Source organism: Triticum aestivum, chromosome 3D (assembly GCF_018294505.1).
Source record: "Triticum aestivum cultivar Chinese Spring chromosome 3D, IWGSC CS RefSeq v2.1, whole genome shotgun sequence".
NCBI classification, from domain to species: domain Eukaryota; kingdom Viridiplantae; phylum Streptophyta; class Magnoliopsida; order Poales; family Poaceae; genus Triticum; species Triticum aestivum.
In genome coordinates, this window is record NC_057802.1 from 93,478,107 (window position 1) to 93,491,638 (window position 13,532).

Consider the following 13,532-nt stretch of genomic DNA (forward strand, 5'->3'; position numbering starts at 1 on the left):
CGTGTAGTCCTCCTCGCCGGACGAGTCGAACGACTCAACATAGTGCTCGTAGATATACTCCATATCCGAATCCATTGCTTGAAAGAAGAAGGAACAAAAAATGTTGCTCGGACAATTCACCGAACAGCTGTCGGGCATGCTGAGCATCATAGGAGCGGATAGTACGTGAGCGGCGGTCGGAGGAGAGGTGTGGAACAGCGGCGGTGGACAAGTAGCGTGGAGCCTAGGTGTACCGCTAGAGGTGACAGACTCGTCGAGTTCCGGCAGGGGTGTGTCGTGGCGGTCGGGGTGGTGGAGCGACGACGAAGACAGGAAAGGAAACTGAAGGAGAGAAAATGGGAGGATGGAGACGCAGGGTTCGGGAGGGGTTTTGGGTGGGCCAGAGGTGTTGGAGTCCTACGTGACTGCTGCCCGGACTACCGCAACTCCCCTCCCACCCACCCACCAACACACACTTTGCCTCGGGTTTGCCAAAAAATGTACATCCGGAACACTGTGAACTATAAATTAAGATTTGAAATTTGTTTAAGATTTAAGATTTGTAACCTGTGCATATGTCTACAGCTGTGAATGATAAATTACATGGCCCTATTTTCAAGGAAATCAAGAATATGGATGCTGCGAGATTGTGTTCTAAAAGAAAACACCGAAATTGGAGCTGATATTTGCAAGCCGCATGCAAAACCGAGCGAAGGCAACCCATCGACGACGGCGCTAGACTAGCTGTGCTAGAACAACGCGCGCGAGCTCCATGAGTTATCATCAGCAGCTCCATATGCCCTGCACGCTTTCGGCAGGCTGGGCGAACCCTTCCATCAGGATCGACAGCGCCATGGCCCTGTAGGCCTGCTGGGTGAGGTGGATGCCGTCCCAGCTCACGTGGCGTGCCGGGTCAGCGCACGTGCTCGCCCCGAGCCCGCCGCACATCATGTCCATGTCGAAGTTGTGCTCCCCGCCGGCTCCGCAGCACGCCTTGAGCAGCGACCCCTCGTCGAACCCTGCCATGAGACAACACAAGGCGGCATGCACACGCCACGCAGGTCAGCTCTCGGCTCTCGTTGAGGCTCCTGACGTCTTGGAAGAACTTTGATCGATTACCTAGGACGGCGGCGTGGTCGAGGAGGTGCAGGAAGGCGCCGTAGTAGTCGGCGTAGACGACGGAGACGTCGGCGTTGACCTTGAGGAGGTCGCCGATGGCCGCCTGGAGCTGCTCGTTGTGGTACGCGGCGAAGGCGTTGTAGCTCTTGAGGCAGCCCCGCTCGTCGTGGTCCGTGGAGCCGGCGGCGGAGAAGAGGGCGAGGTAGCTCGGCGAGCACCCGATCGGGAAGTTCCCCGGGATGATGATCTGGGTCGCTCCCAGCTCGATGACCTCCTGATTAATAACCAATGAAATGCAAATGCCCGTACGGGTGTTAGATCGATCGATTGATTAGTTGTTAATTCACCTTTCCTAGGGTGTTGGGTCTGCTCAACGAACTCTCTTAAAATCTAAGCGCTGCCGCTTGCCTTTGCGACGTCCATGATGCTCTTCACGACCAGTGGCACGTACGCCTTGACGGCCTCAATGGACCTCTTCTGAAAGAATGCGTAGTTGTAGTCGTTCCCGCCGATCTCCCCGACCAAGAACAAGGCTCCGGCCAGCTTCTTCGCGCAATCTGTAAACACGGTGAGTGGCAGAGCAGGGGTAAGGAAGCAGAGCAGAGCAACCCCTGTTTCTGGTGCGATATGATGATGGGGTGCTTAGTGCTTACCTTGCTGGCACGTGTCGTTGAGGTGCGATTTGAACCAGTCGAGCTGGGAGCTGAGCGGCGTGTTCCCCGGCGGCATGATGATGGCGTTCTGCAGGAGGTACGTGCGGTCCAGTGCCGTCGCGCCGGCCACCGCGAAGTTGACGCCGCCGCTGAAGTCGGCGCTCTTGTCCAGGTACGGGTTGACCAGCGGCAGGTCGAGCGCCATGGCTGCACGCGCCGGAGAAAACTCGTCTCGTCAAGCAGAGCATGAATGAGGCTACCTCTGTCCCCCAAGGGAAGAGGAGAAGCTTGGCTCACCGAAGTAGTCGATGATGAGGAGGCCGTCGGAGCAGCGGCCGGTGGGCTTCCGGTAGGTCTGGCCGTAGGGGTAGCTGCCGATGGAGGAGAAGAAGCCCACGGGGCCCTCGCGGAGGAGGTTGCCGGTGTCGGCGATGGAGTCCCCGAAGCTGTAGATGGCGTCGATGGAGCAGGCCGGCGCGGCCGAGTCCCACAGAGCCTGCAACAAGACCAAGGTCAGGAGGAGCTTCGCACGAGACGATGCAGCTGCCATGCTTGGTTGCCAGTGCCAGAACTTCTCAGGAAGATCTGGATGTTTTGTCAGGATTGGGAGATGGACGAGATTGTTCTGTGTGATAGGTGGGATGGTTTCTTATGTACTCACACGTTACGACCGAAAAGCATTCATGGATCCCTGGTTTTTATTTTGCTACGTTCGTGCGATATTTCTGTGCGGTAGGTTTTGGAGCAGAATGTTTCGTTGGTTCTTGTGCTAAGCTTCAGCTGAATCAGGTGGACTGCTTGTCTACTCTGGTTGACTGATGAGGCAAAGAGCTTGTTGGTGAGCAGTGGGTCAACCTAACAAACAAACCATTGAGAGTATAGTTGTTGCTTTCTCAGGCGGACAGGGTGACATACTGACCTTGGCACACTGCAAGACCTATATTCCTAGAGGCAAACTGAAATGAGACAAGTCCACGTTACAACGAATGTGAAGTTGTGTAGCCCGGGCTACATGTAGCCCTTTATTTCAAACAAATTAAAAAAAGATATTTCTAAGTTTCAAAACAAATAATAATAATAATCTATGTAAACTTAGGCATATTCGCGATGGATCTGTAAATTTATGTTCAAAAATATTATGATTTGCAAGCTACACAAAACAAAAATCCAGACGAACAACAAAAATAATTGGCCCATTTTAATGTATGTATTTGTCTTCTTGTCTACGCCACTTTTCAGGTAGATACCAATTACACCCAGCCTTTGCACCAACAAGATGCCTAAAAACATTCAGGATGCACACAGCCAAAAAAGAAAATAAAAAAAGGAAAAAGAGAAAACGACCCTGCCATGGTGATCAATCACCCGCAGTAGCAGCACTCTAACAACCACCAAAGACAACACCCGGACTAGAAAGAAGGTTCTTCAAAAGCAACGCCTCCAAGAAGGAAAAAAAGCACAAGCGTTGTCGTTGCCTGATCAAAGATCGTAAGTTTTCACCCTGAAGAAAGAACGTGTTTCCAAAACAATGACTTCAACAAGGTCACTGCCAGGCACAACCAATAAAAACCACACCTTTGGTTTTCACCCTGGAAAATCACGTCTCGGTACCCAAAAGAGCACCACCGGCAAAAAAGTCCTCCAATGTTGCCGCCCCCACTTGCGGAGGCTACTACTGCAAGTCACGTACCACCATGCTCACAAGAACTCATGCCCGGTCTCGACGGGGACATATCATGCAAGCCAAGCCTGAACAACTGCCTGTGAAGCAAGGTCTTCATCGCATCAAAGACCCCGCCTTCGTCATTTGCAGGACGTCCAATCACGCCATGGCATTCTCCGCATGTGTTGAAACCTTGGAAATCTTGGTGCAGACATGTCCCAATGTGTCAACAAAAACAGAGCTTCGCGATACCCCGGTGAAGCTGGTTATGCTGATGTTTTGGGTGCACACGACCGGCCCTGTCCAATCAAGGTGTCCAAAGAGCGCCATATACGCCAGTCCTTGTTTCCTTCAAAGGAGAGGTCCAGAACTCGCCAATGGCCAGATCAAAGGGGATTGCTTTCACGCTGAGCCCGTCGCACACCTCATGTGTAGTAGCCCAGCGCGCCCACCACACCGAATCCATGGTCCAGCTCGCAGCAGAGAGTACAGACCAGATCTGCCGTCGATAGTAGCCCACGTCCAGGGCCCCTGCTGCAGACGAATCCGCCGCAACCCGACTTCACCGGTACAAGCCGTCGGTAGCAGCCACCTAAATTGTAGCACAATCCGACTAGCCAGTGAGCGATCATCAGCTCAACCAGGCCCTTTGGCCATGAGATCTGCCAATGACAACCGTCCGGGGTTGCTCTGGGAAGCGGTATGCCTAAGAAGGCGTATATGAAAGTTTATTGTTATGAATTTTTCTGAATGTGTTATATATGTATTTCTATATGTAGAAAACAATTCAAATTTTTTTGCTCTCTGGAAAATGTTGTTTCCAAAACGGGCTACATGTAGCTCGTCCTACACTGGACATTTTCGACATTACAACCCTGAACTATCAAAACCCCTAGGATACAACCCTTTCCCTCCCCTGATCCTGGTTTTCTCTGAGTAGGCCAGGTTTGCCCTGTTGACCGTCCAGTTAGCTAGTCTAGTAAGCACCCATGTCAGCCTTTTATTGGCCAAATTTTATCCAACAAATGAATGTATCTAACAATTTGAAATAATTTTTAAAAATTAAGATTATTGTACTGATAATTCTAGGAAAGTTTCAGATATTTTTGTTGAATGATTTGAAAATACCCTGAAATTACAATCCCATGCCCATTTTGCAAAATTTGGCCAAAAAATGGAAGTAACCAGAAAAAATTGAATAAAGTTGTAAAATAAATAATAATATAATGAACATTCTAGAAAATTTGAGATATTTTTGCCATACAGATTTGAAAATACCCTGAAATTACAATTCCAGGAACTTTTTTGTCCAAAAATTTCAAAAAATAAAAGTGCCCATAAAAAATTGAAATAATTTTCTAAATAATAATAATAGATTGATCTTTTTTGGAAATTTTCAGCCATTTTGGTTGAATACATTGAAATTCCATTTTCTGCCCTATTTTACTATTTTAGTCCATGTGCTGACGTGGCTACTGACTTGGCGGCCAACAGGGTCAAACGCGACCTACACTAGCCAAAACTAGGGCAGGGCGGGTAGGGTTGAATCTGAACGGTTTTCAAGTTATGGGTTGATTTTTACACGGTTTTAGTGTTGAGGCTTGATTCTTAGACATGTTCAATAGTTTTGGCTTGTAAAGTGGACTTCTCTCAACTAAAATTACTAGATTCAAAAAGGAAGAAAGGAAGGTTATAGGTAGTACTAGAATAGTAATGCCAAGAAAATAGTACTTGGTTATTGGGAGTGGGTCAGATATTTGTGGGCCATCAATTTTAGTGAATGAAGGCCCATATCATCTTGTAACGTGGCAAAAGGAGACCAGTAAGACCCTTCCAAACTCACAAATGCTTATAGCAAATACCCATAGAAAGATGTTTATAGCAAATGCACCAGTTCAGAGTGTGTTAGGAACTAACCTACCTACCTGATAGATACTTAATTTGTTGTAACTAAGTTTACTTCATTTAATTAGTTGTAGGATCTAGGATGTCTCAATGTTCAGGAGGAGGAGCTCTGCACGCGCCATGATGGAGAGACGAGGTTGGAGAAAAGACAGGATGTCTAAGAAAACCTTCTTGATGAAACTGTTTGTAAGTGCATCTAGTGCCCCTTAGTGATTTTAGTGTATTGAAGACTTATAGGTTAAGGGACTGATGCGTTTGTGAGTGTACACAGGTCTATAAGTCTATGAGGAGTTTGATATTTACAGAGAAAGTCGACCCCTAAAAATGAATGTCTTCAACTGAAGACTTTGGATTTCTGAAGACTTTCTGAAGACTTTGAAAGTGAAGAAATTGATGTGACCCTGAAGACTTGGTATTCATGCGAGGAACATGAAGCGTGAAGACTTTTGTTTTCGTAGTTTCATTTTCTCTTTCTTGAGTCATAGGAAACACCGTACTGTTAAAGGGGGTCGAGGAAAAACTAACGAAAAGTTCCAAGTGATGCTCATCTCAAAATCTTACACCTACCAATCCTTTCGAGTGATGCCATTGGAAATCACATACAGTTTAGTCAATTTCTTCAGTGACAGAGACAAAGTTCTTCTGGTCTCTGAGGAATTTGTTCTGACTGAGGAGTTAGGAATTCGTCAGTGCGAATTGCCTACAAGTGAGGAACATGATAGCCCTGAGGAATTTGAACCTCAAATTTCCGACCATTATTGTGCTATGCGCCAGCTGTCCCAAAATACCTAACGGTCATATCATTGAAGGGCATTTATGTCTTATCATGTCGGGCTGCTCCCTAGGCTATAAATAGCCGCCCCCTACAACCACTAGCTAGTTGGCTGCTCCGAGAGAAACTGACACTTGTCATTGAGAGCATCCCATCCTCCGAGGACTTTGAGCGAAAATCATCAAGTGAGGAAAACCCAAACCCAAACACCTACAAACCCAAAGTGATTGAGCATCACTGAAGAAATTGTTCCTGTGTGGATCCGACGCTTGTTACCATTGAAGACTGTGCATCTTCAGACAGTTAGGCGTCATGGTCTAGAGCATCCAAGAGAAAATTGTGGATCACCGAGTGACCGAGTTTGTGAAGGTTTGGAAGTCGCCTGAAGACTTACCACGAGTGATTGGGCGAGGTCTGTGTGACCTTAGCTCAAGGAGAATACGGTGAGGACTGTGTGTCCTCAGGTTTAAATACCTAGCCGCTCCGACTAGACGTACAACTGTCACAGCAGTTGGAACTGGTCTACCAAATCACTGTCTTCACCAAGCCGACTAGTTCTATTTCTTCAACCCTTCCAATTCCTCATTACTGTGTTGTGTGCTTGTTCATATCTGTTTGAAGACTTTGACTGAAGACTTTCTCAATTTCCTCAGTTCAATTTCTTCAGTCTATTTGTCTTCATCCTGTTTATCCTGTGCTTACGCTTTCTGTACTCTGTGTTTGTTTTCATTTCATCATGATGATTGTGCTTATGTGATGTTACACTACTAGGGAAAAGCCTAGCAGCAGCGCGGGTTTTATGCCTATCAGTAGCGTGAGACGGTGCACTACTGATAAGGCGCTACAGCTAACATGTAGCAGTAGCGCCTGTCGTCCCACGCTACTGCTATACATGGATAGTAGTAGCGCGCTTTGGTGAAGAGCGCTGCTGATAATATCTGCAGCGCTTTTTACATGGAAGCGCTACTGGTAAGGCGGCGCTACTGCTAACTTTCTACCCCTCGCTACTACTAGTTTTATTAGTTTTTTCTGCATATTTGTTTTGTATTTGAATAGGCTTTATACAATAATCTTTAGCATATCATACACATACAAATTTAATCATAGCATATACATACAAATAGTCTCAACAAATCATGTCATCATCATAATCATCATCCAACACAAAGTGGTCTCTCTTCATCATCTCGAAAATAGCGATACAAGTCTCGATTACTTGCAACTACATCGTCATCCATCTAAACAATGATATACGTGAGAAGAGCTATCACTTTGAGTGAGAGCGGAACTATGCAGTACACGAGTTCGTATCCCTCTCTCGCATCAGCGTGAACCTAAACTAACTACTGCCTGTCGCTCGGAAACCGGAAACCGGTACACCTGGGCCTGACACTCCAGCCACTCGTCGTATATATACTCCTGGCGTAGCACTTCTTTGCCATCGATGATCTGTGCACCTGCATCGTCACATGAGTCGATGATATGCAACATATATAGTTGAGCAACAGAAAGAGACAGACTTGGCAAAAATAGAAGCAACATATCATAAGCATAAATAACAAAGTTGATCGTACCCAAAATGCCCTAACTAGAGTGATCGTCGCTAGTCGAGGACGACGGTTTAATTACATCACAAATAAAGTTTCGTCGTGCATAACTCAAAGTTTTTTCATACAGAAAGTATGGACTAAACGGACACATTGTCATATATCGACAATCACTCCAACATGTCATGCCATCCATCCAAGTCAGGGAGATAGTCCCCGAGCCTAGTGAAAGGCTTCAGGTCGAGACGCTGAGAGGCTACCCGTGTTCGGACGTCTTCCCGCGACATTTGTCCTTCTTCGTAGAACATCCCTGTTTTTTCCGACGACCTCCTTCATGATGATTTGGGCAAGTTCGTGCTGGATGTGATAGAACTCGGCTCGAAGTCGACGATCCTTGATATCTCCTACGTTCTTTGCCCATTGCAGAATATGGGCATCGCCGGATGTAGGTGACATGCGAAGGTTCTGGTGATCCCGTCTGTACTCCAGCATGTGGTGTAGGACATAGAATCCATCATTAAGAGAACCACTCGGTTGCTGGATGCAGCAGAAGTCGGTCTTCACTGGGTCCCAACGGTGCCGGGCCCTGAGGATGTCACGCTCCTGCGGGACGGTGAACTCCGCCAAGGGGTCTGGGATGCCCAGACTCGCGGCTTCCGCGTCCTCCTTGGCCCATATGGACCTCTTCCCACCGTAACCACGGCTTCCGAGATGGTGGCACCCAATGTTCCTCTGTTGAAGCCCCTTTATGTACTTTGACTTTTTTTGGCATCTTCGGCCTCGCAAGCCGCCTTGAATATTTCAAATTGCTCTGCCGTGATTGTCGGATTATCCTTTACAATCTCGAAGTAGGGTTCCTTTTTGTCGATCTTTGCTTTCACCCTTGTTTTCCAAGCGGCCAACGCATCGCTAAACTTGGACATGGCGTGTTTGTTTATCTTCTTCATTGCCGGGTCCTTATCTGGATCTTTATAATCCTTTTCATTCCGGCCCGGGAACAAGAATATCTGGTGCAGCTTCTTTAGGAGGGAGGGCCTCATATTATCTATCTTCTGTAGTTTCTCATCGTTGATCGTGGCGGTTGTCCGTATGATGCAACCTATTTGATTGCCGTAGCACGCGCGCTCTTCCTCGGGCGCGGTTTGCTCAAAATTGCCATCGTCCACCGACGTGACCACCAGTCTAGTAGTCCTGAGTTTGTTAGGAAGCCGTTGCCTCTTTGCTTTCGGTTCTACAACGGCTCCGCTCCCCGAGGCAGCGCCGGTCTCGATGCCGGTCTGAGTCTCAGCGCCGGTCTCAGTCTCAGCACCGGTCTGCATGTCGGTCTCAGTCCCCGGTGCGACCAGTGGGCCCAGCAACAACATCGGTTGATCGTCGGCAAGGCTCAAAAATTCGTCTGCCGCCAGGTAGACGTCATCGCAATAACCAGAACCCTGTCCTTCATCGTTGCTAGCCATGTTTTCTACGATTAAATCTAGTCAATTAATTCTAGACCTAATAAAATGAGTAATGACATAAAAAAGGCCTATGTTTTGCAGGAACGTTGACTCCTTCCCGGTGCGGCAAATCCCGGGCACTCGATATGTCCTAGTTTGTAGCATGAGTCATACCGAAATTCACGGAAAATTTTGGCATGACCTTTGCTAAAAAGTGGACAAATCGAGAACCTGAAATTTGCCGGAACGGAAATGAATCAACATTCCGGCAAAACATAGGCCACTCAGCTTCATTCCCTGGAAACAACAAAAGGCCACTTGGGCACAATCGAAACATGGGCAAACACAATTGAGGAATTTGCATATATCCTGACCACTTCAAATTTGCATGTCCTAGCGTTTGACACTTCAAGAAAATCTACACAAATCTCATGCTCTCTCAAACTTCAATTCAAAAAACAAATATATATTATATTTATTTAACTACTAAACTAAACTTTACTCTAAACTAAACCCTACTGCCCTAATTAACATCTAGTTAAACAAACTCAATTAAAAAACTAAACCCTACTGAACTAATTAACATCTACATTATCTACTACTTAACATCTATTATTACCCTAACTAAAAAACATTAACATTATCTACTACTTAACTTTAACATCTATTAACTAAACAGGATGGGTGGGGGGCTTACAGAGAGGGGAGAGACGGTGGCGGGGAGGTGCTCGGCGACGGAGGTAGGGGCGGCGAGGGCGGGCTCATGATCGGGACGCGACGGTCCTGGCGGGCTCGGGGGCGGTGAGGTCGAGGGCGGCGGCGGTGAGGTCGAGGGAGGCGACGATGAGGTCGAGGGCGGCCCGAGAGGCGGCGATGATGAGGTCGAGGGCGGCCCGAGAGGCGGCGGCGGTGAGGCTGGGCGGCCTCGGGCAGCGGCCGTGAGGATGAGCGCGACGTCGACGCCGGCAGGAGACGGCGGCGAAGTGGGGGTGACGGCGAAGTGGGGGAGACGGTGGCGAAGTGGGGCGAGGGACCGATTTGGGGGAAAAGTGGTGGCCGGGGGGAAACCGTTTTTGGTTAAGTCAAAAGTAACGGTAGCGTGTTACAGAAAACGCGCTATAGCTAAGTTAGCTATAGCGCGTTTCCGAGAACGCGCTACTGCTACGTCTTCATCATTTTTTCCCTTTTTCATTTATTTTTCTTTACATTATATATTTTTCCTTTCTCCTTTTTCTATTTCTTCCATTCTTTTTTACTTTTCTATTCGTTTTTCATTTTATTTTATTTTCGTTAGCAGTAGCGCTTTACGCATAAACGCGCTGCTATAAGTGTATTAGCGGTAGCGCGGTTTTTGGAAGATCGCTACTACTATGTATAGCCCATCGGCTAAGTGATTGGAATTTTAGTAGTAGCGAGTTTTGGGTGAGACGCGCTACTGATATATGTCCATCTGCAGCGCGCTTATTTTGCACGCGCTACTGCTGTCTAGCAGTAGCGTGCTTTTTTAATAAGCGCTACTGCTAAAGTTCTGTGTATAACGTTTTCCCTAGTAGTGTTATGTCTGCATCTGAGTACTTATTCCGCTGCAAGTAGTTCTTCGCTTAGGAATTTCCGCACCTTGAAATTCCTCAGTGAAGAATTCATAAAAATCGCCTATTCACCCCCCTCTAGTCGACTTAACGCACTTTCAATTGGTATCAGAGCAAGGTACTCCCTTGTTCTGTGTGATTTTGGTTTAACCGCCTGGAGTTTTAGTTATGTCGACCGCAGGTATGATCAAGGTCTCTGCTGGGTGTCCTACCTTCGATGGGACAGACTACCCCTACTGGAAGAATAAGATGTGAATGCATCTTGAGGCAATTGACAACGATCTCTGGTACGTTGTGGAAAATGGCGTTCCTACTGTCACTCCTTCCGTGAACGCTGCTGATGTGAAGAGATTCAAGCAACTCGACCCTCAAGCAAAGAATATCATATGTGGCCATCTGAGCAAAGCGCAGTATGGCAGAGTGAGTGCTTTGGAGACAGCTAAGCTTATCTAGGATAGGCTGTCCAAGGTCAATGAAGGAGTCTCAACACAGCGTGACTCTCGAGTTGACGTTCTTCGCAATCTCTTCAACCGCTTCAAAAGACTCAACAATGAAAATGTTCAGCAAACCTTTGATCGCCTCACTGACATCTCAAATGAGCTTCAAGCACTTGGTGCCACTGACATCACCGACCATGAGGTGGTGAAGAAATTCCTGAGATCGCTTGATTCTCATTTGACACTCTTGCACTGATGATACAAGAACGTGAAGACTACAAGTCACTTGATCCCGCTGATATCCTCGAAAGGCTAAACACTCATGAGTTCCAGCTTGCTGAAAAAAGAGATCTCTATGGACCGAGCTATGGCAGATCACATGCTCTGAAGGCCAAGGCAGTGTCTGAATCTGAAGGTGAAGATTCTGGTAGCAGCCTTGCTGATCCTGAAGAACAGAGCCAGGAGCTCTCAATGCTCGTGAAGAAATTTCAGAAGTTCTCAAGACGTGGTCGCTTTGGAAAACCCTCAAGAAGTGATGATTCCTCATCTCGTGACTACAAGAAGAGACTGTGCCACAAATGCAAGAAACCAGGTCACTACATTCAAGACTGTCCTCAGTGGGAAAAGGAATCAAAGAAGAAGAAATACAAGGATTACAGTTCTGATGACTCAAAGAAGAAGAAAAAATCTTCAAAGTCCTCATCATCAAAATCCTCAAAGTCTTCATCTCACAAGAAGAGCAGCTCCAAGAAGGCTCGGGCATTCATTGGCAAGGAAATGGACTCTGAGGCTGAATCTGAGGAAAATGAGGAAGATGAGGCATTTGAGGAGTCAGAATCTGGTGTGGCGAGCCACCCTCGCTACTGCGTTCGTCAGCAAGTCCATCTTCAACTCTGAAGAAAATGGCTTCCACAACAAGGTTGATGACGACGATGATGACTACGCTCCCACCTATTGCTTCATGGCAAAGGGTGCCAAGGTACTCAAATATCCCTCCTCTGAATCAAGTGAGGATGAATCTGATGAAAACCTCAAGCCTAGCTATTCTAAACTTGCTAAGATTGCTGTGAAACAACAAAAGACTTTTGAAAAGGTTCAAAACATGCTACACAAGAGCAATGATATGTTGGGTGAAGAAATGGATCGCACCAAAACTTGGACTGAAAATCTTCAGAGACTTCAGTCCAAGTTTGACAATCTTCAGAGTCATCATAACACTCTCTTATCTGATCATGAGAAGCTTTCTTATGAATTTCTTCAAAGAAAGCAAGATCTTGAGAAGCTAAGGGTGAGTTATGAAGATCTTCAGAAGGAGTGTGATTCATTACTCGCTCAACAAATCAGCGCTGCTCAGGAAGAATTCATTCCACCATGTTTGAAGTGCATTGAACGTGAATCTGCTAATTCTTCACCTGAAAGTTCGAATGCTTCTATTGCTGCAAATTCTTCACCTGTCTCTGCTATCACTAACTCCTCATCTGAGGATATTGTTAGTACCACTGACAATGCAGGGCTAGAGGAATTGTATATGACAGGCATGTACAAAAGCCTCAAAGGGTATCAGGCTCTTTGTGATGTGCTTAAAAAGCAGATCCTCAACAGGAACCCTAGGAAAGAGGGTATTGCCTATGAGAGGAAACTCAATGCTGATGGAACATACTAGAAGCCTGAGCAGTATCCCAAAACCTCATGGGTTGCTGCAAAGGGACCTCCAGTAGATCCATCTACTCTATCTGGCTTTACATGTGAATCTCCTCATTCTTTTGATGAGTCATTTGACTCCAACTATAAGTTGTTCAAAAATCAGAATGGTGAAGGATTTGCTAGATATGTTGGCACTAACTGCAGGAACGGTTCCCCTATGAAGAAAATCTGGGTTCCCAAAAGGTGCCTTGAAAGTCTTCAGGTGAATGTCGTCATGACACCACCTGTGAAGAATAGGAACCCCAGATCAAATTCTTCATATGGATCCAAGTCCTCGTACGGATAAAATTCCTCAAAAGGATCAAAGTCCTCATATGAACATCATCATGCTAACACTTCTGTTTCGCAGGGAAGATTTAAGGGCTATGAATATGTGCATTATTCTTCAAACCATTATGTTCATAAGTCCTCGAAGAATTTCTCTGCTTATTCATATGCTTACCCTAATTCCTCTTATGTGAAACAAAGTGGACTAGCTTCTATGCCACCTTTCTCTTATGGAGCTCGCAGAATGATGAACTCTTTGCCACCCCTTCAGATGTGGGTGGTGAAGAAAAAGAACTAATCTCTTGTGCAGGGTCAGGTCTCCAGACGAACTTAAACGTGTGAAGAATTTGCTGGAGACCTGAATATGCTTGAAAGGACGCAAGCTAATCATGAAGAAATGAATCTTCATTTCTCACGTCCTCATATTGATATATCTATTCTATTGCTTGATGAAATAGGTC

At 46.5% G+C, this 13,532-nt stretch overlaps 1 protein-coding gene across 1 annotated transcript; it reads right to left on the reverse strand.

The window, feature by feature from the left end:
* Positions 1–496: 496 nt before the first annotated feature.
* LOC123074242 (acetylajmalan esterase) lies at positions 497–2,463 on the reverse strand. The gene is made up of 5 exons (XM_044497134.1): positions 2,049–2,463; positions 1,752–1,958; positions 1,507–1,655; positions 1,099–1,372; positions 497–998 (listed from the first exon to the last, which is right to left on the reverse strand). Exons 1-5 carry the CDS (start codon positions 2,299–2,301, stop codon positions 763–765), a joined length of 1,119 nt encoding a protein of 372 aa, XP_044353069.1. The 5' UTR covers positions 2,302–2,463; the 3' UTR covers positions 497–762.
* Positions 2,464–13,532: the final 11,069 nt, after the last annotated feature.